The 27,447-nt window shown below is 38.7% G+C and overlaps 1 protein-coding gene across 2 annotated transcripts in view; it reads right to left on the bottom strand.

Annotated features, from left to right (window-relative positions):
- Positions 1 to 27,447, bottom strand: part of fcho1 (FCH and mu domain containing endocytic adaptor 1) — a 183,852-nt gene that overhangs the window by 52,278 nt on the left and 104,127 nt on the right. Inside the window, exons 2-4 of one of the 2 annotated variants that reach the window (XM_066695637.1) lie at positions 24,038 to 24,079; positions 22,678 to 22,755; positions 20,980 to 21,041 (exon numbers count right to left, since the gene is read on the bottom strand). The exons of the other annotated variant lie outside the window; for it this stretch is intronic. Coding sequence (XP_066551734.1) covers positions 20,980 to 21,006 — 27 coding nt within the window. The 5' untranslated portion in view covers positions 21,007 to 21,041; positions 22,678 to 22,755; positions 24,038 to 24,079. The remainder of the gene's footprint in view (positions 1 to 20,979; positions 21,042 to 22,677; positions 22,756 to 24,037; positions 24,080 to 27,447) is intronic. 2 annotated transcript variants of the gene reach the window in all.

Below are 27,447 nucleotides of genomic sequence, written 5' to 3'. Positions count from 1 at the left end.
CCAGCATGACAATGACCCAAAACACACAGCCAAGGCAACAAAGGAGTGGCTCAAGAAGAAGCACATTAAGGTCCTGGAGTGGCCTAGCCAGTCTCCAGACCTTAATCCCATAGAAAATCTGTGGAGGGAGCTGAAGGTTCGAGTTGCCAAACGTCAGCCTCGAAACCTTAATGACTTGGAGAGGATCTGCAAAGAGGAGTGGGACAAGATCCCTTCTGAGATGTGTGCAAACCTGGTGGCCAACTACAAGAAACGTCTGACCTCTGTGATTGCCAGCAAGGGTTTTGCCACCAAGTACTAAGTCGAAGGGGTCAAATACTTATTTCCCTCATTAACATGCAAATCAATGTATAACTTTTTTGAAATGCGTTTTTCTGCATTTTTTTGTTGTTATTCTGTCTCTCACTGTTAAAATACACCTACCATTAAAATTATAGACTGATCATTTGTTTGTCAGTAGGCAAACGTACAAAATCAGCAGGGGATCAAATACTTTTTTCCCTCACTGTAAATGCAATTTTTGGAAAATGTATCCAGAGTCCAAAAACAAACAACATCCATATTATATTATATTATATTATTATATATATATATATATATATATAATATTTATGTTGTAAGTCGCCCTGGATAAGGGCGTCTGCCAAGAAATAAAAATAATAATAAATAATAATAATAATATAAAAACACCTTATTCTGATAGTGTAAATCCACAGGTGCAAATTGCGCTAAATTTCTACTTCGCTCTGTTACTGCATCTGTGTGAGTGTCCAATGCTTCATGAAAAAGATCTGTGGGACTCTCCTGGAAGTTTAACTGGCTTGACTTGTCAACAGAAATGTATGCCTTTTCAGAAAAGCCCCTTTGCGACTGAACTTTCTGAATACAACAGTTTTGGGACAATTGACTAGTTAGCTAAACAATTGCACTGTACACACTTAAAGCGGTCTATATTGCAAATAGCATGTGTTTGTGTGCGTAATGAAAGTATAAAATTTGTTTGGGTGCCATGTAGATAACCCCAACAAAAATAGTGAAAACCTAAACATAACCACCATCAGGATCTCCTTCCTGTGCCAATATAACAGGGCCCACTGTGTAATAAGCTTATTTCAATAATGTAATCCCTGAATACTGTACTGTATAAATCTCCCTGTAAGAAGACCGGTCTTTTGGCATAGTGGGTTTGTCACCTTGCTGGTGGAGCTGTGTGGTGCGGAGCGCTTGGAAGTGTGCCTGACACAGCAGGGCTCCGACCTGCACCCACTACACCAACAAACTCCATAATAGCACAATACGTTGCAGTTCTTAGTGGGACGTCTATAAATTGTCCCTGGTCTGTGTGTGGATTTTTAAGTAAAGCAGCGCATCTCCTTGAATGTATTCCCTGGCTATAAATATGTTTTTAATCCATGGCTGGACTCAATTTCTCCCCTCTTCTACACATTTAGATCTAAAAAACTATTTCTCAACAGCCTGTCCCAATCAGTGTGGGCACAAGTACATGGTTCCCAACTAGCTGTGAAACTGTAGATTGTAACGTATGATTTTCAGGTTCATTGCCAGATGGCAGCATTCTGGGTGTAACCCTGCAAAAGGGGCTTTGCGAGCCACAATGAAAGGCAGTATGCAAAATGCCACTGACTGACAGACTAATCGATTACAAACTCCCTTTAAATTAAGTCATTGCATCTTTCAGGAGGATAATCGAGCTGCCTGCAGCCCAGGGAAATAGGATATAGAATTGTTTAAAAGAGAGGTTTTGCATTTCAGTTTCCAGAAATATATAGCCCTGAGCCTTTTATATTGTGATTAATTACACAGCCGCTGGCCTAGAACAGCGATTCTGAATTTAAGAGATTAATGATGTGCACAAAGCTAGGTTGTTACTAGCTTGGGCAATTAATGGCTTGGAAATGCTGGATGGAAGGAGTTTTTAGTGTGGTGAAATGGAAACACAAAATTGGGGAAAGAAATATTAAACAGCTACATTAAGATGCTTCGGGAATAGAATAGATTTCACCTTCACTTCTCAGATTCCCCCCCGCCCCCCATTTGATCTTACAAATGAAGCTGACGAAGACATACCAGCAATACGTGTCTCACTGTCTCTGATAGGTGTGAATGCAACTCAATGTATTGCTATGTAAAAGCCCTAATTATGAGAGTGTAAGACAGGGAATTCTGCAGAGGAAGATAGTGTTCTAAGAATAAAGTCATATACAGTACATTATATATACAGTTCTGCAAAAAATTGAGACCACTGCAAATTTTTCTTAAATCAGCATCTCTACATGTATGGCAGCCATTCCATTCCAAGCATATTTTTATTTGGCATTTGGGAGAAATGTTGTCAGTAGTTTATAGGATAAAACAAAAATGTTAAATTTTACCCAAACACATACCTATAAATAGTAAAACCAGAGAAACTGATAATTTTGCAGTGGCCTCTTTATATTTTTTTTTATGTATGTATGTATGTTTTGGAAATAATTTATATATAAAATAAGAAAACAACAGGCCATAGCATATCCACTCAAAGTGGCTGACAAAGAAGGTGACAAGTGCCCTAGTGCCCAAGGAACTACTAAAGACAGTGCCCAAAACTGTAAGTTCTGGAATGGACTTCAGTTCCTATACAGGTCTGTACTTCTCCTGATAAATGTCCTTCTTGGTCTTGGTTACTGCAGATATACTAATATCTGAAAACTGCTTTCTAACTCTGAAATAGAAACAAACTGGCCAGTCAACAGTTCTGTGCTTATGCAGACAAAACTAAAATCAAATGGGAAAAAAATAAATAGCACAGATGTTGTGAAAGGTGCACAATATTACAGCTGAATGCTATAAGGAATCATTAAATATTTTTTAATATTTCCATTTCCAAATGGAGAGTGAATATTTTATGATTGTTTAAAGCAGTTACAAGCTTGAAACACAACACAATATTATGGTGCAGAGTCACCATACCAACTTCCAGAGAGCTTGTCCTAGATTATGTCATTATTTAATTTAGATTCCGAGATCATCTTTGAAATGTCTTAGACATTTATTTGACTGCACATTTTACTCAATATGACAAACAACCATCAAATTTCAAACAGTACAAAGTATTGACATATTTACATTTAGTTTCCACTTCAGCATTTATAAAAATGTGACAGTCAATATCCTGTCTCCAGACTCTTCTATATATAGGAAGCCTCACCATAGTTCTAGTGCTTTATAAATGCTCTGTTTTTTTATTTTTTGGATGAAGTACCCCTCTTATTATCATGTGCAGGCTATCGATTCAATTAAATCAAGGCAAGCATCACAAAGCTGGGACATATAATGACATTCTGCTGTAAAGGAAACCGACATAAAGTGAATGAAATCCCAACTCATAGAGGTGTTCTCCCTTATTCTGGAGATAAATCCCATCCTAACCCAAGGATAACAGGACTGTGAAATGCCAGAAAATGTGAGATGATGTCAGCCTGTGTAAAAATGAAATGAATTATTGATGCGTATTTGGAGGCGAGTGGCAGTCATGGTGGTTATGTGGGGATGACAGTGATGCAACTTGAGTGCAACAGCTGTGCAGGGTTTCTGGGCTGTTCTGAAGCAGGGCTGGTCACTACCATCAGTGTGTGGATTGCTGGCAGTGTCCAACTGCCTCGATCCACGTGACGGTAGTGGGCGGGCAAGGGGCAAGAACAGCCCAGGCACTGTGCCTCCACATAAAACGGAAACCCAGGTTAGCATTCGCTGGGAGTAGTTAGTTGCTGTGGCAACAGGGTTCCCTTGGAAACCGGGCCCACTAGAATAGGCAGCCTCAGTACGGGACTGTGACAGCTCCTGAGTGTGAGGCTGCTTAGAGCCGTCTAAGCTTTCAACGGTGGCGGCCTTTTCGCTGGAATTAGGTTTCCCTCTTCAGAGAGCAGACAGACACATCATTCGATGGCTGTTTTCCTATCCCGAGGCCCAGCCTCATTACAATAACAAATAAGGGAGGGGAGGAAAGAAAAGCAAAACACAAAACTAACTAAAATGCCTCTTGTTTGGAGGTTTAGAGGTATCAAACAAATGACTTTCTCGGGGGATATAAACAAAGCAGTTTTGTTCACGTGCCTTTACGTTGTTAACGTTTGCAGCCTGCGGGAAACCCTGGGAGTCTGGAAAGCTGATCTGATGCTGCACGCAGACAAAAAAGCTTCAATTAGTATAGAGGGCCGCTGGATGTAATACGTCTGATTTACTGTCCATTCAAACTGTAGCAGGCAATGGGGGACACAGTTACAAGCATCTCTTTGAGTTGCTTTGCCATGCCAGCACAAAACGCTCGTGTTGGCTGGAGCTGCAGAGGGGCCATGGATTATACTGCCATTAAAACAGTAGCATGCAGTCTTTATTAGTTCCACTTGAACTTAATGAGAAATATCCTACACTCCCCAGGCTTAGGTGCAAGTAATTACTTTCAAAAGCAAAGCCCGGAACAGCTTAAATTGCATAGTGGGAGGATTAATTTGCTAAAATATTGCTAAATACAATCACATCTACTACTTGGTCCCATTGGTTATGGACCAGTAAGAAGAACAGGGAAAGGAGGGAAGCTTGTGACATGGTGTTTGCTCAAATCAAGTGCATCTCCTGTGAGGAGCTTGTGTCTCGGGACATTCCTTTACTCTAAACCTCATGGAAGACAGACGGAACAACTGCAGCACACAGACCAGCACAGTCCCCAGCCCCAGACAGCCTCTCAACAGCTGGCAGAGCTTCCAGAGCTCGCACAGCTTGCCATATGGAGAACGCATAAGGTAGGGCAAGTGCAAATACTAATACTAATGCATTAGTTGCCGGTATCATGTGGGGATCCACACAGACCACCTCATTACCTGTGGCTTTCCTGTCAGATTAGGGAAACAATTATTGTCTTCAATGTGCAATGCTTAGTCTCACTTAGCAGGCACTCCTGATGCGCCAAAGCCACACTGATCTGGCGATGATGGGACCTTTAGGACAACACTAAGAAAAGGTGTACTCTTCCTGCATCTAAACACACAATCCCTGCAGAACAATCCCAGTTCATGTCACAATTAATTGCCTTGGTTGAAAAGAACACAGTGAGAGTAAAACCAAGACCCTCACCCCAGGAACTGAACAAGGTGGGAAATAAACAAAAGTAAGAAAATTGGGGCTTATCCACATGCAACAGGCCTCTTTGTTTAGAACATAATTAAGTTTACACACAAGAGGAGGCCATTCGACCCATCGTGCTCATTTGGTGTCCATTAATAACTTATGCCCCGTTTCCTCTAGCTACATTGAGGTGCACCTCAGCATGGCCGTTCAAGTTCAGGGCGTTTCCACTATGATCCGGGTGCACCTCTGTCTGTGCACAAATTAGTTTCAGAAGGCAATGTTTCGTACATCGTATTTAAGAAGAGTCCCAAACTGGTCTGGGGCACGTACTGTTACGTCCCTTATGTAGCCAGACACAAAGTTTCTACATTTTGAAATTGTAACTACAATAATGGCATCCACTATCAATGACAGAGATGTGGTAGAAACATTTCCCATGAAGGAATTTGTGTTTACTTTGGGAACACTATTCAAATTGAGCAGTTATTAATGTATGGTAAGAAAGTGCCACGCAGGATCTGACTGCATCAGACTGCAATAGTGTACAAAATACATTCACTTTTTTTGGTATAGATAAATGCAAACATGAAAGACTATGGTGATTATACGTCCTGGATTTAAATTAAATGTCCTTATGTCTTGACAATTCTCTAAAAATAGTTTAAATGGTCCTGTTGTTTAGCGTTCCCGTTTACACTCTTAAAACTATTAAAATCTTAAAAATGGAGGCATGTTTTTATTTGATTAATCACATGAAGAAGCAAATATATTAATTATATTAGTAAAACCTCATTAACGGTAACTATATGTATACTACTACTAGCATAATAGTAAACCTAGTTTAGATGCTTAACCGGCTGCAGAAATACTTCACTACCTTGAAATATTTGCGATTACTACAACCACTATCTGATCCATGTTATATTTTTTAAAGGAATCCATAACAAAATAAAAGCTTATGCCACGCACAATGTTATTGGGGTGTGATTAATTTATTTAGCGACATTGATTAAGCTTATGTAGGTAATACAGGAAAGAAATACTAATAACACTGAATTTCTGAAATCATCATAAGTTATGGATCCCAGAGTGTTGGTGACATATTAATATATACATTTATATTAATTGTTCATAAGAAACTACATATATAGGCTATGACTGTATATTTCCTCATATGCTAAGTGGCCACACTGGACATATTTAAACACACGTGCACTTTATTTAATAATGGAACGCAGTTTAATTCTCCTGCAGAGAAATAATAAGGGAAAATATCTAGGATACTTAAGTTTATATATTTTAATAGGATGATACAGGGAAAAGTAATACACGTTTATTTATTTTTTAAACGAGCTGCTCAAAAAAATTAACTAGATGAAACAGGAGCAGATACATTGAATTTAACACTTAATATTCTAACAAATGCTAAGTGATGCAATTTATTTTATAAATATTTTTTCAATTTGTCCCGGTTTCTACTTTCGAATATCTGGTCAACCTATAAGATAGATATCATAACAACTTTTCAGTACAAAGTTTAATGCACTTTATTGTTTAAGGTATTTCAGCCGCCAGGTTTTGAACACTAAATCCCAGAATGCAGAGTGTCCCAGAATGCGTTTTGACCTTTGGTATTTCACATTCACTACCTAGAGCAGCTGTACCTAATAAAAATGAATGGAAACGCTAGCAGCAAAGTTTAGGTATACGGTTACAGCCGTACAGGAGGTGCCCTAATCGTGGCCAGTGGAAACGGGGTAAAAGTCCCTTTGAATAACCCGAGCTAACGAGATTGTATCTGCTGAGCAACCTACACTCACCTAAAGGATTATTAGGAACACCATACTAATACTGTGTTTGACCCCCTTTCGCCTTCAGAACTGCCTTAATTCTACGTGGCATTGATTCAACAAGGTGCTGAAAGCATTCTTTAGAAATGTTGGCCCATATTGATAGGATAGCATCTTGCAGTTGATGGAGATTTGTGGGATGCACATCCAGGGCATGAAGCTCCCGTTCCACCACATCCCAAAGATGCTCTATTGGGTTGAGATCTGGTGACTGTGGGGGCCAGTTTAGTACAGTGAACTCATTGTCATGTTCAAGAAACCAATTTGAAATGATTTGACCTTTGTGACATGGTGCATTATCCTGCTGGAAGTAGCCATCAGAGGATGGGTACATGGTGGTCATGAAGGGATGGACATGGTCAGAAACAATGCTCAGGTAGGCCGTGGCATTTAAACTATGCCCAATTGGCACTAAGGGGCCTAAAGTGTGCCAAGAAAACATCCCCCACACCATTACACCACCACCACCAGCCTGCACAGTGGTAACAAGGCATGATGGATCCATGTTCTCATTCTGTTTACGCCAAATTCTGACTCTACCATCTGAATGTCTCAACAGAAATCGAGACTCATCAGACCAGGCAACATTTTTCCAGTCTTCAACTGTCCAATTTTGGTGAGCTTGTGCAAATTGTAGCCTCTTTTTCCTATTTGTAGAGGAGATGAGTGGTACCCGGTGGGGTCTTCTGCTGTTGTAGCCCATCCGCCTCAAGGTTGTACGTGTTGTGGCTTCACAAATGCTTTGCTGCATACCTCGGTTGTAACGAGTGGTTATTTCAGTCAAAGTTGCTCTTCTATCAGCTTGAATCAGTCGGCCCATTCCAGTCCATCTACCTATATTACCCTGAATACCTACAGCCCACAATTTAGTATCAGTCTTTGGTGTGGAACCTTATCAAAAGCTTTCTGAAAATCTATGTATATCAGATCAGTCCTCTAAGGCCCGACAGTCCAGGGAGATCACAGGAAGGTCAGTGGCCTTCTCTCGCAGTAGGAGTTCAGGGTTTACTGGGACCTGCACCACTGTGCACAAAAAAGCCTATATGACAGGTATTGTGAAAGATGACTTATCACAGCTCACTGACACGGATAAAAACTACAGTACAGCAAAGCTCAGATCCTACCTATCCATACCTCATAGATTTTTTTTTTTAGAAGAGAAAAACAAAACAAACAACATGCAGGGAGTGGATAGAAAGCAGCAGGGCATGTGAAGCTGGAGAAGCATTACTCTGTCAGGAAACAAAAACATTAAAGCATGCATTAACATCTTTGCTCTTCATTTCTTCATTTATAGTAGAAGCCATAAATTAAACCGGGTCCGCAGTAACATGGTGATCCACCTTACATTTAATTATTTCCTCCCCAGGGTGATCTGTTCAGAAACATGCATTCTCTCTCAGTATCCCCATTTTGTTTTCCTATACAGTCAGTACAAAAGTATCTTCACTTTTCCACCAATTCTTCCTCACATACATTTAAAAGTAACTATAACCTCTACCTTTACATATACCCTTTAGAAGTGAGGATCACTCAAAAGCAGTTAGCAAAAGCAAAGTTAGGGATGCACCGATCAAACAAAATTTTCATATCGCTGCATCCCTAGTTAAAATATGTAGCAGTGAACCATTACGCAAGGTCCTTTTTTTGAAATAAATAAAAAGACTTATCGATTTCCTCTACTCTTTTCTTATGAGAACTGTCTTGTTGCAACAAAGGTCGTGCTGTCCATTTAACCTAGCACCACCTAGAGATTAATAAAAGGTCTAAGAAGAAGCTTTTGACGATCTATCAACCACAAACAAATTGTTATTTATATAAATGTGGTCCTACCTCCATTTCCCCTGCTTTAGAAACTGGTGTAATAAGGAGAGGGCTTATGACTGCAGATTGCTTTCTGGTTTCTAGTGGAAAGTACCCATCCAGAGGCAGGCCAAGGTTAAACCCATTAAATCAAGAGCCCCAATCATGTAGCTCTCAAAGGATTCTCTAAATCATCATTATGAAGTTATTTAGCAGACATGTTGATCCAAGGCAACTTTTCCATGGGTTAACAATCTAATCAATGAGCAATATTGCAATGATAACATCCCATTCAAAAAAATCTACGAAAAATCAAATGCAGTGCAGGTATTAAAAAAAAAAAAAAAACAGGATTAGAATGCTGTACAGGGGTAATCAAAAGTGGTGCGTCTTGAGGAGGCATCAAAAGATGGAAAGATGCCATTCAGCTCTTATACTCATGGGCATTTTATTCCTCCACTGAGAGAAGGAAGAGTGAACCCAGGAATGAGCTTTTGACCTATAGGTGAAGAAACTAAGAAATTACCTCACTAACTCTGATACAACATTAATGCCTGATATTTTTGAGAAAACTAAAACGAAACGCCCTAGGGCAAGGGTGTTCAATCCTGGTCCTAGTGAGCCCCAATCCACTTGATCTTATAGGTCACCATAAATAAAATACTGGGAACACGCGAGTGATTAATCATTAAGCAAGTCAACCAAGGGAATTCGTCCCTCAGGGGGCTGCAGGTATTCAGAGGACTGCTCTTTCTAAATGACTGAATTTACCAAACCACCTGCTTAATTGTTTTTGTCACAGTGAGGCACAGGGCAGGGAACAGCCCAGACAAGATGCCAATCCATCAAAGGATAGGTATGATTAAAGTTACATGAAATGTTAATTTGGATCGGCTCCGGCTTCCCTGCGACCCTCGCCAGGATAAGTGGTTTCGAAAATGGATGGATAGAAATGTTAATTTGGATAAAAAAGTATTTACAACATTACATGCAAGATCACTCTCAAGGGAGATGCGAGGGCAAAAAGGCCAAGAACCCCTGCTATAAGTAATTAAGCCTATTCATATTAAAGTTTCTAGGTTTTCTAAGTATTCTGTATATCCTGCCAGCTGATGCATTCTTGAAATCTAACTCAAAGGAGAACTGACTGTTGGAACAATTAAGGGATCAGTTTTATTTTTTGTGCACTCCACCGCAGCTGGACTGTAGTGTACTGATTAAAGAACTATCTGGCTTATGATTGATAAAACATTCCATCAACAAAGTGAGATTTCCACTGAATATTAACACAGAAATTCAAGGTTTGCTTTGTTGGTTTATTTGCGTTTTATTTAAGAAGAGCCTGCCTACTTTGGTTTAGAAATACAGCTCCCAATAGATAGCAACTGAAGTAATGCAACAGCCTTTGTTGAGAGGAGATAGCAACTGAGATTCAGTTTGGGCTCATTACTGCCAAGAAGCCATTTGAAAAACTTTGATTATTCTCTCAATGCCTAAAATTATTTTCAACCTTTCCATAATTACCAATTATCAGTGATGAACATTGCAAGCTGTAACATAGCGCTGTATAAACACATACAAAAGCACTCCTCTTTTACCAGTGTTTATTTTTTGTTTTTTGAAAAGGTTATTTTTACTTCTTCAGAGCAGCAGTACTGGAGGTGTCTCAGGGTGTAGTACACCTAACAAATCTTTGGTGGCATCTGGGTCACATCAGAATTGCAGATCTGCCAACAAAATTCAAAATCGGAGAAGTCTGTCAAGGTGTCTTCATCTTCAGAGAGAGACGGAGTGCAGTGTTAATCTTGGCTTCAGAGGAACAACTTAAAACAGCTCATCTTTTCAGGCTTATTTTTGCATTTACTTATCTTTTCAATTCATTTTCTGAATGTATAAATCATCCCCCCCACATTATACCTACATTTTGAAATTGATCAATACATCAACCATGTATGTAACAATGTGTGCTTGACAGCACCCTCATGCACTAACCTTGAAGAAAATCGACACACGCAAACGCATGTTCCTCTGAGATCCACTGAAAGTATGACTGAGGAAACTGTACCATCACCCCATCATATTAAATTTCACAGTAGGATCCGATATCTCAAACAATTTACCTTTTCAGGAAAGGGCACAATGTCTGTCAAAAATAAGAAAATGCTTCAGCTTATAAAAGACAAATGCCCAGCCCTCCACCAAAGTCCCATCAGCAATTCACACATTCACCTGTCTGGTAGCAGCACAGTGTTCTAATGTCCGGGGCAGAACACTGAGCTGTACAGCTTTCACACTGGGACTCTGAAGCCAAAACAGCAGAGTTCAGGCCAACAAAAAAAAAAAAAAAAACTGGGCACAGCTCTCCCTTGCAGCTTCAGATCTTCTGGTTATGTGGTGAGGAGCTGAGGATACAAACAAATCAATGGGGGTTGGGGGGCATGTATCTAACCATTTTAGGCTGCACCCTCTGGTCAGCCCATCAAGAACCATTGAGGAAAGCCACCCATCCCCAACCAGCCAAAGTTGTCAGTGTTGGGGCCCTCTCCACAGGCTCTGTCACAGGACTCAGCCCCCACAGCACAATGAGAGAGGGATCACATGGTGCTGGTGGTCAGCAGTCAGACAGCAGGCTTGACCTCAACACAATCACAGAGTCAGCTCTGTGAAAAGGGCTGCTGCACAATGAGGGCTGTGTATCACATCAGCACAGAAGCATCATTTACCACCCCCACCTCCCTACCCACACACAGACACTCCCCTGCACCCCACCCTCAACCACACACAAATCAAGGAGCAGAGATCACAATAACTACTACAAATCCCATGAAAATTACACCAATGCAGTTCATTCCTTCATTTCAGCCACTCTGCTCACTTTGCACATCTCCCATTCAGGGGTGCACTCTGAGTCAAGGAGCATTCTCAAAATCAGTCATATTTAAGATACAGAGGAACTGGTTCCCTTTTAAGTCCCACTTTTTCAACTTGTTCTCCCTGGGTTTGTAAGAAAGGGAGAAAGTCTAACTTGCACATGGAGATCGCTTGTCATCACAGCTAAAGGAAGGGATGTGTTGTTCCACAGTGTCCTGGCTGAATCAGCACACATGAATCTGAAATGCAGCCACAACTGTGAGGGAGAGTGACGGGCTGTCTTTCATGCCACACTGCCACAGCACCAAAGGAAAAGCCCAGAAGGGGGAATGGATGCACTGGGTTGGCTGGATGTTTTTCTCTCTACTAAAACACAAACCCTACTTTTTCACTACAGATTCTTAATAATATTGTCTGCTAACCCCTCCCCCATAGTTCTTCAGTAAGAAAGTTTTGGGTTTAAATGCTTCAACACCCTAATCAAAGTTTAAGATCATGATTAAAACTGAAATCCAATGAAATTTTTAATTGTATGCAACACCTTCTCATGAACATTTTCTCAAAGCCACTTGAGGAGGATACAACAGAATATAACAGAATACAGATTTTTGACCAGTGTCCTAGATTACCCCCTGTGTCTTCAGGTTTTCCTTCCAACTTTAACTTAGTGATGTTAAGAGCTCAATTTAATTAGTAGATAAATCATGTGAATTTATTAATTTGATTGGCTTCAGAAACCCTCTGATCTGATCTCAAGAGGTTTCACAAATGCAACTCTTAAGTTATTTTTAAATTACTATTTTAATGCAAATGTTATTATCCTAAAGCATTCTTAACAACCACTAATAGGTCACTAATTAATGATACAGACACTGGCAAGAATTACAATTAATTACGATTAATTTAATTTTTAGGGCTAACAGTTATTGATAAATGACTCAATCCTATAGATTTGAAATTTCAAGCATGCCCACAGTTTGAAGAATATATACGAAGCTAAAAATAAGCCAGGTTTCAACTCACATTAGTGGCTTACCAGAAGACAGATGTTATTGAAGAACAAGGGCAGATAAGTCAAAGTAGAGGTATGGAAAAGGGGAAATGCTTATGAAGCAGTGTGCAGTAAATAGCTGCATTTACAAAGCAAAACTCACATCAACAAAGCAAAACAGCTTTTGAGTTACATAGAGCTTTCATTACCTGACCAAATTAAACCATTCAACCTGTTGTGAATTACTCATTCCAATTAAAAAGCCGCTATCAAGAATTATGTTTGACAATATTCTTCCTTCTGCCTAATGCAAATCCTAACGCAAATCAAATCATAGGCATATTTTATACATATATTTAGGAAAAGTAATGAATGGGTATCCAGTGTATTCAGGAACAAAGTAATTCAGATTAAAATCGATCAAACTGACCAGCCCTGCGCTTCTAGTGTTAAATTATAAAGGCGAATCATTTGGATTTCATGAAATCAGATTAATAAATTCCTGCTTGTTTTACCACAGTGTCTTTCCAGCTGTCATTCGAAAGATCCAATGAACCTGCAATTCTAACAGAGCATGCTGAAATAGTAAATAAACATATGCAGCCTTTTTAATAAAACCTACACAAAGGTTCCCTCCTTAACTCAGAACAGTCATTTGTGTTTGGTTCCTTACAAGAACAGTCCAAGCTTAGTTCATGTCACAGATTCTGTAATCTGAGCAGATGAAAAACTTCTCTGAACTACCTGAGCTTTCACTTTGTCTAGGAAAGCATGACCCAGATTCTTAAACAAGATCTAATGTAATTTAAAGAATTTAAGAACTATAAACCCTATCATGCAGAATGGTCTGTTTTGGGATCAGGATTAAAAAGACTTTAGGATGTTGAGGTGGGTATCCAAATCCCAAGGGTGGTAAAAAACACATTTCAAATTTTAAAATGGAACTTGATTATGGTGGGAAAACTGGGACATGTATTTGAGTGAAGACGTCCTTTTCCATCACTGCTGATCATACAGGGTGGTAGTTTTACATTTATTTAAGGAACCATTTTAGTTACTCATAAAATTTAAAAAATAATAATAAATTTAAAAAAAAAAAGCAAAAAAAAGCAAAGCAGCTCTGTTCCCCCCTGGCGCACGTATTGTGTGGGGGAAGTAGGACACACCTGAAATAGCTGTGCCAGGTGCACTGGGGCTCCATAGCACAGCCTCCGGCAGGCTCATGGGAGCAGCTGATGAAGGGTTGGGCCTTTTCTCCTCACTTACTCATTAGCTCCACTGGATCGCATGAAGGATGATGTGCCAAAGCGCGAGGGAGACTCCAGCATTCACAGAAGTACTGACCTCAAAGATTATTCTGGAAACAAACCTTCCAGCCATCTGGTATGGAATTGTGGGATAGCAGAATAAGTCACAGTGGACAAATTAAATAAAAACATTTTAAAAACATGGAGGGTTTATAGATGTGAAGCTCATCTTTTGATGGAAATGCATGTTCAGTTATCTATTAAATATATTGTATGACTTTTTATGAATACATTCATAAGCTTTTAAAACCACAATTCCACCCATTACCATACAATCAATATACCAGTTAATAAACCTTTCAACCACTTCAACACTCAACTAGGAAATGTACAGGAGATACTGCAGTTCATTTTCACTGGTGTACAGAGTACAGATCTTAAATATACTTTCAAACGCAGCAGAACTAAAAGTCGGCTATTGATGGATAGAACCCCTTTACGTGCTCTTTAGGATAAAACTACTTTATAAAATGTATTAAAATTGTTTCACAATGATCTGAAGAGGCCAGTCTAGGCATGAGAGGAGATATGCTAAACAGTATCTATGCAGAGTACCATCTGTACAATGAAGGGAAGAACCAACTGAAATAAAGTGTTTCTTTGGAAGCAAAAGAGACTTTTCCAGCTTCATAACTGAGAAAGGAGAAGTTAAGAGGAGACACAGATAAGTGTGACAATAGCACGACTTTGATCATCAGATACATCAGGAGCAGTGTTCACAAATATGGAGTTTGAAAACAAGAACATTGAAAGAAGAGAAGTAAAATAAGCACAGGGAAGGAAAAAGGTTTTGGAGAAGTGAGTGGTACAATATCTACCCCCTTCTTCTGGCACTGTAGAGAAACACTGAGACATTTATTTTTTTCTAACGTTTGAGATCACAAAGCTCTGTTTATCCTCACAATAATCACTTATTTCAAAACACGGTAGAGTATACAGTCTAAAACGTATGGTCCAAACCCTCTTCCTTTCCCCTAGGGTTTCATGTTAGTGGTGCCATATGGTACAGTACTGTTAAAAACTGTGACAGCAACAAGATTGTTGTAACCTTTGTTTTGACCGGCAGCGGTATCCTCTAACCCCAGCAAATGTTTTCTTTATTTGCAATTCAAATAACATCCAGAAACACAGCAGACACAGTTGCAGGGCCATGAGATTAAGGTCCTGCCTTAAGAAAAATATTGCTTCCAGTTAATATTCCACACAGTAGATTGTAGTGTACAAAACAGACCCTGCTTTGCAGATTCACTGTCATTCTGGTGCAAATTGTTATGCAGTTAGCTGCCAGGCATGTCTCAGATTTGACAGAAGTTACACAATAACCAAGGAGATAAAAACAACTTTGTTATTCAGTTTTGATCCTCATGAAAGAAAACTCAAAAGAACAATACTGAGATTGACACAGATAAACCTTAAAAACGTAATCACTCAGCTAAATACACACACCAAGTGCAGTGAAAGGCTGATCTGTCACAAAACGATAAGAGAAAGAAGAACATTAGGGCTTCTATACTGTGGGAGGGATGCAAATACATGGTGGGATGTGGTTATCAAGCCCGTTATTAATGTCAAAAATGAAGTTCTGCATTATCCTTTGAACAGCATTGTGGGCTTTTTAATTTTAATTTTTAAAGGTTTATAATTTTGCATTTTTTTCTATTCAGTTTGATGTCTGAATTGCTGACAGACTTTAAAAAAGATGAAACAAGCAACCTCTTACATTAAATGCATTTAAAGAGATTTAAGTAAATTCCCTTCATTTGGGAAAAAAAGTGAGCAGTTTCGGCCCCACATGGTAAGGTCTTGTGCTTGGTTCTGCAGCCCTGGTTCTGGAAAGCCTCACAGGTTGTATAGGTAACTAAGTCATCAGTTCTTGAAGACTTACAATTATTTCTGATCAATTAAGGTTGTTTCACACTGGATGCATCATGTCAAAACCTCAGCGTCAAGACATTTTTGACGCAGTCAAGTTGCTTCACACCAAACACGTTGAAATCAGTAGAACACAAGAAACGGCAAACTTGGGGTTAATGCAGGAGACGTCAAGACAGAGGACCGCAAAACAAAATCCAGACAAAGGAAAATAACAAATAACAGTTTACACACGAGAGGAGGCCATTCGACCCATCGTGCTCATTTGGTGTCCATTAATAACTCAGTGATCCAAGGATCCTATCCAGTCTATTTTCGAATGTTCCCAAATTGTCGGCTTCAACCACATTGCTGGGGAGTTTGTTCCTGATTTCTATCTTGAATGCCTTGAAGCCCAATTTCCATTTGTGTCCCCGGGTCCGTGTGTCCTTACAGATCTGGAAAAGCTCCTCTGGTCTGATGTGGTCAATACATTTCATGATTTTGAAGTCCCCATGTAGTCTCCTCTGTTCCAGGGTGAAAAGGTTCAGTTCCCTCAGTCTCTCAGTAGGACATTCCCTTCAGACCTGGAATAAGTCTGGTTGCTCTCCTCTGAACTGCCTCTAGAGCAGCGATATCTTTCTTGAAGTGTGGAGCCCAGAACTGTACACAGTATTCCAGATGAGCTCTAACTAGTGCATTGTACAGTCTGAACATTACTGCCCTTGTTTTAAATTCTACACTTTTGACAATATACCCTAGCATTTTGTTTGCCTTTCGTATTGCTTTGTTTGGATGGGGAAAGTGAGGAGTCCACAGAAACTCCTAGGTCTCTCATGCATTACTTCTTCCAGTTCTATTCCTCCCATGGTGTAATTATAGTGTACATTTTTATTATCTGCATGCAATACCTTGCACTTGTCCACATTGACTGTCATCTGCCAGGATTCAGCTCACAATTATTATTATCTAAGTGCCTTTAAATAAGCAGAGCTGCCGAGATTGTATCTGCTGAGCCACCTATTTTAGTATCATCTACAAATCTGACAAGTTTGCTAACTATCCCAGAGTCCAGATCATTAATATAAATTAGAAAAAGCAAAGGCCCTAGTACTGATCCCTGTGGAACTCCACTAACAACCTCACTCCAGTTAGAAGCGACTCCTCTAATCGACACCCTCTGTTTCCTATACATCAACCAGTTCATAATCCATCTACTTACATTACCCTGAATGACTACAGCTTCCAATTTTAGGATCAGTCTTTGGTGTGGGACCTTATCAAATGCTTTCTGAAAATCTAAGTATATCATATCAGATGCTTTCACATGATCTACAGCTGCAGTTTCATGTTAAAAAACTAATAAATTAGTAAGACATGATCTGCCTTATCTAAACCCATGCTGTCGATCACCAAGAATATGTTTTTCATTAAGATGCTCCTTTATTTTCGGTCTAATCATTTTTTCATCATTTCTACAAGTGATGCAAGTGAAACTGTTTGGTCTATAATTTCCTGGCTCAGTTTTTTTCCTGGCTCAAGTACTTTTGGAAATATACCATCTGGCCCAGGTGATTATAAATCAAAAATCAATAATATTAATATAGAATACTGTAAATATTAAGTGTTATTTGCAAGCTTTGCAAGGTAAAAAAAAATGCAAAAAAGAGTGGAAAGACACTGAGGAAAGTCGGTCTCTGATAATAAAGCCTGATATTTTCTCTTCCTCTTCATTTCCAAATTAGTATGATTATTATTGTCATTATTAAAATTACATCAATTGATGTTTTTAATGTTCTTATTTATTATTTACACTGGCTTTTCTTTATGCTTTTTACCTATCGCCATTAGGTTTTTAAGGGACAGTGCTCCATTGTACACATCAACAAGTGATACTACTATACATATCATTTCATTATTGTAATCGCATTCAGTACCATACAGCAGCTACTCAGGAAAGCTACCAATGAAGGATGTTGAGAGGCACAGTCTGAAAATGCTCTGCGTGAACACGCTATATACATTGAAAGAACAAGTGAAGTTAGTTAGTTTTCTTAAACCAAATCATCATTTAAAACTAAAATGTTTATCAATAGAGGAATTCATATTGGCACCAATTTCACACTATAATTTTTTTTAGTTTTTATCGTAATGGTCGGTATGCATTGACATCTCTACAATGAGAAATTCATCAGGTTCGGCAGCTAGGTTGTTGATCTTTGTTGTCATGGTAATGCGGCTATGAGTTGGAATGCGATTGGTTAGATAAACAAAATGTACGCCTTACACAAACAAAAATATAGGGCAAGTGTGAAAGCTTCCATTGGAAGTATTGTATTAAAAAAATAGGTTATGTCAGATAAGACCTGTGAGAAAACCTTTACACAGGTGTTTTTGGGAAATTCATGAATAGAAATTAGATTAGATACACACACACAAACCATTAATTTCATCCTGAAGTACTGCCAATACCCTGCCAAACTAGAAATATCTAAATATATGAAGAACACTGGAATTTAAAACTAAAGTTCAGGAGGAGGGCGACTCCTAATCACATTTCATTGTGTTGCAAGCACAACCAATGTGATACACCCTCACATAGACACACTATCATCAATACCGCCTAATAAGTGCCTTTCCCCAGCGTCAGTAGATTTTTTCCTTCTTTTTGGATATAATCACTGTTCTGATTTTTCCCAGCAGGACCATCATAGATACACATCCCCAGCCTTTGGAAGGTAAACCTACATGGCACCCCAGAATACAGGACCAGCAGGGAAACGACAGATAAATCAGGACAGATGGCAGCCCTGAAGGAAACTTCATGCAGCAATCTGCCATTCATTTGTATTACTCTATCCAGTGACTCTATACATTCAAATAGATTAGAATCTCAAAGAATGGGGGGGGGGACCTCATGGCTTCTAATCCACACATTCTCTGTCATTTTTTAAATCTGAATAAAGGATATGATCCTACAACAGAGGTCAGATTCAGGTTGTTAATACAGCCACTGAAAAACTATTCACGAGCCCCACTTACATTCATTTTTCTATTTCTGTTTGTGTTCAAATGTGTAGTGCTCTGTGGCAACTTGTTGCAAAGGGTACTATACTGAATAAAAAGTGATTGAAAGATTGATTACATAATTTCCTGTCACATTTAAAATGAATTGAAATGAGGGGTGTCTGTGGTTGTCTAACAGACCCAAATGTAAATACTGAGCATGAGCTCTTGAGACAGTGTTTTGTTACATCAGCAGGGCAACAATGGCTTTTTGTATCCATCGGGGCACAACAAAATGTCTTAATAGGACCAGCTGAACTAGTATTCACAGTTTGAGAGGGTTAACTTGAGGATTGAGTGAAAAGCTAGGATACCTGCTGGACTGGACTAGGACCAGGATTGGGGTACTATCAGTGGTGCAGATGCACACCTGTCCACACTGATCACATCTCTGGATCAAACAAAAATCATAGTAAGCACCTAGTAGAATTCAAGTAAGAGATAAATGCAGGTACATTAAATCTTAGCCAATGATCAAGGTATTCCCAATATAAATGAATCAGAACTATATGCATCATTAACCAATAAAGCATCATGTACCATCACACAAATGCCAGAAAAAACATTTAGCTAAGGACAAAATATTAAGCACAGATGGTTAGACACCCCTTCTAAGGACAAGATATTTTTCTGTGCTTCTGTGCATATAAAATTCAATGTGGACAAGTGCAAGGTATTACATGCAGGTAACAAAAATGTCCACTATAATTACACTATGGGATGAATAGAACTAGAAGTAAAGCATGATAAAGACCTAGGAGTGTAAGTGGACTCATCACTTTCCCCATCCAAACAATGTGGGGAAGCAATAAAAAAAGGCAAACAGAATGTTAGGGTATATTGTCAAAAGTGCAGAATTTAAAACAAGGGAAGTAAATGTTAAGACTGTACAATGCACTAGTTAGACCTCATCTGGAATACTGTGTGCAGTTCTGGGCACCACACTTCAAGAAGGATATTGCTGCTCTAGAGGCAGTTCAGAGGAGAGCAACCAGACTTATTCCAGGTCTGAATGGAATGTCCTACTGAGAGACTGAGGGAACTGAACCTTTTCACCCTGGAACAGAGGAGACTACATGGGGACTTCAAAATCATGAAAAGTATTGACCACATCAGACCAGAGGAGCTTTTCCAGATCTGTAAGGACACACGGACCCGGGGACACAAATGTAAATTGGGCTTCAAGGTATTCAAGACGGAAAATGGGAGACACTTCTCCACACAGAGAGTTATCACAATCTGGAACAAACTCCTCAGCGATGTGGTTGAAGCTGAACATTTGGGAACATTTAAAAATACACTGGATAGGATCCTTGGATCACTTAGTTATTAATGGACACCAAATGAGCAAGATGGGTTGAATGGTCTCCTCTTGTTTATAAACTTTATGTTCTTAAAGCAAATTACCAATATTATATAGATCATATTCAACCAGGCACCCATCCAAAGATTTGCACAATTTGCAGTGTAATGAGCAACTTCATACAGTTCAAAGGTGGAACCCCTCCCCCCCGAGTGTTTGAAGACCTTGATGGTTCTAGACATCAATTATTGTGAATCAGTAGGATATTGCACCACATACTCCAAAGGAGTATGAAGCCTGCCAAGTGTGAAGTTCTATAAAGATTTCAGCAAGTACATTTCAATTCAGAGAATAGGAGACGCTACTTGACATACACAGCAGTGGGTATGAACAACCTAACACACCAAACAGTTCGGATAATCTGATCTTCAGGGAACAATATAGCAGTAACTGCATCAATTGAAATGTAACATTGGCTTGTTTTTATCCACACGCCTTTTGGAGGTTGTTCATTATTTGATAATAAAAGAAAATAGGATGTGCACTACACCACCCAAAGCCAAAAACCCACATGCTTGTTGAACACAGCATGCTTGCGGATTGGTTGATTAGAAAATACATTTTTTCTAGGTGCCCACTGCAGCATTAACACCAGAGCCACCAAGAAAGGGATTTTACAGCTTCCAATATTGCATCACTTTCAATCTTTTTGTTTTCATTTTATTTTGTCTTCCAACATGTCTCTCTATCAAGTTTTGATTGGAGCTTTGAAATGTTTTAAGAAAAGTAAATACTGTAAAATCAGCCACTTACCCAGAAGTTGTTCCTGAACAGCGCCATCTTTGTTCAATTAGACCTCAGAGCATTACAGGGAACTGGAAAGTGGAATGACATGAGCGTCAATGTGTACACAGCAAGAATATACTTGTATTCAGATTTTTCTCGAATGAGGCACACTCTAAGCTTCTTAAAAACATGTCACAGAGAGAGCAAAAGAGAGAATTTTCAAATGAAGGGTGAGGGGAGGGGGGTGACTAAATAGTGGTTCTCTCTCACAGTTCCTTTTACAAATCTAAGGATAATTACTAGCCTGCAAACCTATTCCGAGTGGGTGGGAGGGAAGTTAAGTGTGTGATAAAATTACTTTCTCTGTGATGTGACCGATTCACGCCAAATGCAATACAGCTGCATAACGAGATACAAGTGTGTGAATTAATACATCTCCATAATCCCCTGGAGAAAAAAAAAAGCCCAGAGCCCTGATAGAATTCTGCAAAGCCACTGACAACATCTTTCCAAAATAAAGAAAGCTCTCTTATAACAGGTTTTTAAAACACTGTCAAGATCTGGTCAGTATATAACCAAACATTCTTACTATCATGGCTATCAAATGACCGAAAGATCTGGGGCTGTTACACCATAACAGACTAATGAGTACTAGATTGCAATATAGTGTTGTGGATAAATGTTTGGACACTTGCTGATGATAAGGTCTCGGCATCTTAAAGGGATGGCTATTACATAAATTAAAAAAATAATAACAATAAATAAAAGAGAAAAAAAAAGGAAAATAATTGATTGGGTATTAGTATGATTTTGAACATTGTTTGGAAATATAATGGTTGCACACCCCATTATTGCAAAGTGTGCCCACTTTCTGTAGACAGCTACACTGCAAAAAATATTGCTGTGGCTTTTTTATTTGTTTTTTTATCAGATCTGTTCACACATACTACAGGGCATTAGTGGAAGTGCTTTGGATGGCCTTATTAGCAAGAACACAGAAGGATAGAGACGGAGAGAGAGAGGGAGAGAGCTGGTTCAGAATAAAGAACTTTCTTGGCTAAATAGTGTTTCATTTATCTTTCTTTTCATTTGAGAGCTTATCTTATTCTAACAGGAACAGGATAAAGATGGTGTCCTGCATTTCCCTCCCTACTACCTTCAAACAAAAACACAAAATCAATCAGAACAGGTTTACATGCAGACACGGGAATAATTCCAGTAACAATAATGCAATCTTCTCCCATTGTTTTCTAGTGCTGCTCGACAGATAATTGCTGGCAGATGAGTTGCGAGTTAAATTCCACTCCCTCTGTCAATCTATAATTTTTGTCTTTAGTGACCAGGTTTCAGAGCCATAGGTGTCCGTTGGTAGTATGCGTTGATCAAATACTTTTCTTCAGGCAAATGGGAAGATTTCCTTTAAATGGTGTGCCATTTCTTCCCATTTTCACTCTTCTATTGATTTCTTCCATAAGATCTCCATCTGCGTTGATTTATGGTCCAAGGTATACATAACTTTTGACTGCTTCAAGTATCTATTGATCTACTCATTTTTTCCTTTGTATTAACAAAGCTGTTGAATATGGTTTTGGTGTTACTCAAGAGTGAACTAGAGTAAGAGGGAGTGAGAAGGAGCAAGAGCAACAGAGGGAATGAGGGCAAGAGAACTTGTTCAAAGAAGCCTAGTTGTTGACCCATTTATAAATGCTGCACGCGCACACTCACCCAAGAGAAGTCACATGAGAGCAGGTTTCCAGGTGGAGGAACCCAACACATAGATACTCTTCCTTGATTCCACTGCACCTGGAGGAAAAAGCAACTGAATTGATTTTCAAGACAAATGGGATAGGGTAAACCCTGATAAGTGAATCTTGATGGCGTGTTTAAAAAACATCTTACACATCAAATACCCTTTTACCACATCAGAAATGCAAACTTCAGATATGAGAAGATCAAAATAAACCCTGATACTGCCTGTAGGAATTATAATTTTGGGAAAGAAAAATTTCAATATGCAATGTTCTTATTAGGAAAAAAAACTAAAACAATGTCTAAACAGAAGGAGGTGGTAAAAGTAATGAAGAAGGTATTGAATAAGGTGTTCCATTTCTCATCCTGTCCAGCTTCAGAACCACAGGAAATTATTGAAGGGGAAGTAAATTAGTGCTGCGCAAAGCTGGTTCACTAATGGACCTCACAGGTTTGATGGTCCTCTGTACAGTTGCTCCCAGTTTGGGGGATAACGTTTTCATTTTCAATTTGTATTACTACGGTTTTAAATGCATCAAATCTACACAGAAACAGAAGTCTCCCACCACACACAGTAGGATACAAATTATTATAAGAACTGTAATAATGTATATTCTCTTTTCAATTTTGCATTTAATCCCCTGTACTTTTGACAATATAGCTAGCAGTTGGCTCAAATGTACTTCATTCCAGTTTGCTTTGTGATCCTAATCTACAGTGCATGTCAAAGTCAAAGTTCTGTATTCTGCAAAAAGATCTAATAAAATAAATGTACACTGAGTGAAAAATGCATTAATGGAAGAAGCACGTTTTCCTTTTTTCCATGACCCTTGGCAAAGCAAGAGAAAACACAGAAACAAAAATAAGATTAATAATAAAACAGACCTAGAACTGCCACTTTACCCATAAAGGACAAATTAATTTAGCAAGAGATGCAGATTGCTTTAAATAACAATTATTGCTGTAATTTGTACACAGTTTTGGATTAACGTTTCTATAGCCTTTACCACTAAATAGGCCACTAAACATAGTTCAGTTAAAAAAAATATATATAATGCTACTTCTGGAAGCTTCAGACAGACCGAGATGAGATGAGATTCACTTCTCCAGAAAGCACCAGGAAGGAAGAATTGTAAAGGGGAAACAGGATGTGAGATTTACAGGGGAGAGACAGGGCAATAAAAACCTTTAATAATGCCCAATTCAAGCACTATACATCCTTCAGACATTAAAAATATGAGACCCGTTTACCAGACGTCTGCGAGGCAACTTTCGGACAACAGTTCCGATTCATTAAAACTGGTGCTATACGAGGTCATGGGCTTGCATTGCTTACCGTGTAATTTCCAGGCTGATCATGGTGAACTGGTGAAAAAACCTAAAACAAAGAAATAAAGAAAGGTATGATGTGAATATGTGACCGTGGTGAAGTAGTTTCCACTGAAAAGCAGAACTGTTGCATTGCGACAGCGAAGACAGACATTCACCTCGAAGGACAATTTGCACAACCAACATGAAGTGAACAAAATGAATAAAACAGCCTCCCTGTTCTAAAGATCTTCAAAAAATCAAACTGCAGAACACAAAATAATTCAGTAGTTTTGTTTTAAATATTAGTTTTACAGCAGAGAAGGGGCATGGACAAAAAGGCACCCAAGATAAATATGGTTGTGTTGCTTCTTACTTTTGGGTTACCAAATAATTTAAAGAACCAGACAAATATAGCACTAATGTTAAGTAATATCAAACACATTACTTTTTTGTTGCAACAATGTCATGGGAAAGAGGAAAGGATAAAAGCTAAAGTACATGAGAGAAGATGGTACATTTTTTAAAAATATAATAAAAAGAGGGTAAATGAAAAAAATAACTAAAGTTGTTTAGAAATTAACTAGGAAAATAAAAACATACTTCTGATTTAATGCTTGTAACAAAAAGTATAACTATTTCAAGACAGTACTGCTTGCGCTATAATTATCTGTACTGGTTTAAAATAAATAATATAAAATTATTTCCAATTTCATCAGCACTTAATATAGTATTCTGTTTTGGGGGGTGAAGGGGTAAACTTCTGTTGCTATGGAGTTTAAATGAAAATCATAAACATAGTATTTTGGAAAGTAGCATCCGCTTTGAGGTCATCTCTACATGACTACACCTCATCTAACCATAGTAGTGGGGCTCATGCCAGGGAGTAAGACCTTGCTCTATCCAGCCTCTCTGTTTGCAGCTGTTCTTTTCTGAAACTCTTGGCAGGAGCACACCACTATCCATGGATCAAATTAAATTGGAAACCGTTGGTTTTTTTTTTTTGGTTTTTTTTTTTTACACACTTCCCATTCCTACCAGCACACATAATTGTGTTTTTATTTATAATGTATGCATCTCACTGAATTTTGTTTGTTGGTTCAGACTACTTGGTTCTCCACTATGTTAAGCATTGCAAGCGGTTTCTGGTCATCTGTGCTTCAGAAGGGGATACGAGTTTCTTGTTCTTCATCAGTTTTATGCTTTTCAACGCCTCAGACGCACTGGATTAAACTGACACGCAACACTGACTTAACCCGAGATAGTACTACCAACTGGGCCTGTAAACCTTAAATTACAAGTAATGCACAATCAGGTGGCAGTAAGTAGAAGTGTGTGCATGTTATAGACCTCTTTACACATCACAAAATTATTTCCATTTGGCCTTATGAAAGGACTAAAATTAATTGATGATAATGGATACAAAGCCCACATTATAGATTTCTGAGGCAGCCCTACATTCTTCCCCTACTGTGTACATTACTGCTTTATGCCACAAAAAGTGGTTCCCAGCCCATACACAATCCACATATTGCTTAAGTCTTAGGCAAATTATTTCAATTAGATCTTGAAATATTACATTTTGAAGGTATAGGACTCGTCGAAATAAATGGAATAGGACAAATCAAATTTGCATCTGAGGTAATCTCAGGTACTACAGTAATTACTATGTACAGCAGCTTGCCAGCACTTACAAATTATCAATCACTCCTGAGTTTAAATCTTGTGACGCAGGATGCTTCTCGTGTAGCAAAGGTAAGAAGTGCCCAATTACTGAAACATGCCGATTACGATGCTGTTATTTCTCCATGTACCTCGGATTCATTAAAAAGAGGTACGAATCACCTGTGACTAGACCAAAAGCTACTAAACTACTACATTTCCGTCTTCATTTATAAGGATTTTAAAGCTTAGGAGACTAACAAAAGAGACCATCTGGTTGGAAGGTGACTCATAAAATACCCACAGAGATGAACTGCACATTGAGCTCAGGGTCATTTTAAAAATAAACAGCTTTTCAAAGGTAAAAACTACTGTGACGATGAAACCGATTGCACAGTAAGTAGGTGTTACAATCAATCAATTTTCTCACTGGCCTTTACATGCCTTTCGAAACATTTTCATTTATCACCAACTTCCAATATAGACACGTAATACTGGAGGGTGGATATTTAGTAGAAATTAAGTAGGCCTATACTAAATTTATTGATATAAATATATGTTTTACAACAGTGCATGTTAAATGGGCATTACTGCCACTAATCAATATCAGAGCCAAAAGACAAATGTGTTGTCTTGCAATAGGGCAGCAGTGTGGAGTATTGGTTAGGGCTCTGGACTCATGACTAGAAGGGTGTGAGTTCAAATCCCAGGTGGGCAGTGCTGTTGTACCCTTGAGCAAGGTACTTCACTTAGATTGCTCCAGTAAAATGCCCAGCTATATAAATGGGTACAAATGTAAGTCACCCTGGATAAGAGCGTCAGCTAAATGACAAAAATAATAATAATAATTACATTAAATGCTTGAGTGCGATTTATTTATTGAAAAGGGAAGCATACTATTAATGATTTGAGTGGAGTGAAAACGTCATTCGTTTTTTAAACAATGTTTTTTTTTTTAATATACCTTATCACAGTAAATAAAGTCCTGATTGCTGTTCAAACCCACAGTGTGCCCTTTATTGACCAAAGTCACAGAGCTGCCTGTCATTGTAAGGGATAGCTGGGGTGAGAACGCTCTGTGGCTTAGAGCTTGGCAGTGACACCAATGTCTGGCCTCCATCTGCCTTTTCCCGCTCTGCTCCACACTGTAAACACAGCTGGCCAGCCACACTGAGTCCCTGTCACTGATCCCAACATCACCCTAGTCAATTCCACTTTGTCAATTCCAGTTCCATTATTTTAGACCTAATTCCAATTTTTTTTTTTTGCCATTATTTCTATGGCAAAAATAATTAGACGTAGGTCTAAACTATTAGGCTCTACTGGAATTTGAATGGAATTGAAAAAATAACAACAAATGGCATTGGAATGGATAAATTGGCATTGACCCCAACCCAGCCATCAGGGCAACCCCCACTGGCACCATAGTAAGTTTCAAACCATCCTGGATTTTAAACTTGGGACTTCCACAAAGAATACCTGGACAACCATCAATGCATTTTAAGAAATAGCAATTTTTATTTTGTGTAAGTGGGACATGATTAAGACACTTAGCCTAATAGTTGCCAACTCTCCAAAACAAAAGACCAGCACATTTTAAAGTTCAAGTTGCAGCCAAACGCAGATTGTTTCATTAATAACTGGAAGATAAAGAAAAGGATGTGGACAGTCAGCAACTGTCAGATGTGTGAGAAATGCGTAGTTATGACAAGAATCAGTGTAATGCAAATATATAAAAAAGAAAATGTATTACATAATTCTTAAAACTCGATCTTA

This window comes from Amia ocellicauda, chromosome 22 (genome assembly GCF_036373705.1).
Source record: "Amia ocellicauda isolate fAmiCal2 chromosome 22, fAmiCal2.hap1, whole genome shotgun sequence".
Taxonomy (NCBI): domain Eukaryota; kingdom Metazoa; phylum Chordata; class Actinopteri; order Amiiformes; family Amiidae; genus Amia; species Amia ocellicauda.
This window is presented reverse-complemented; position numbering and strand designations above follow the sequence as displayed.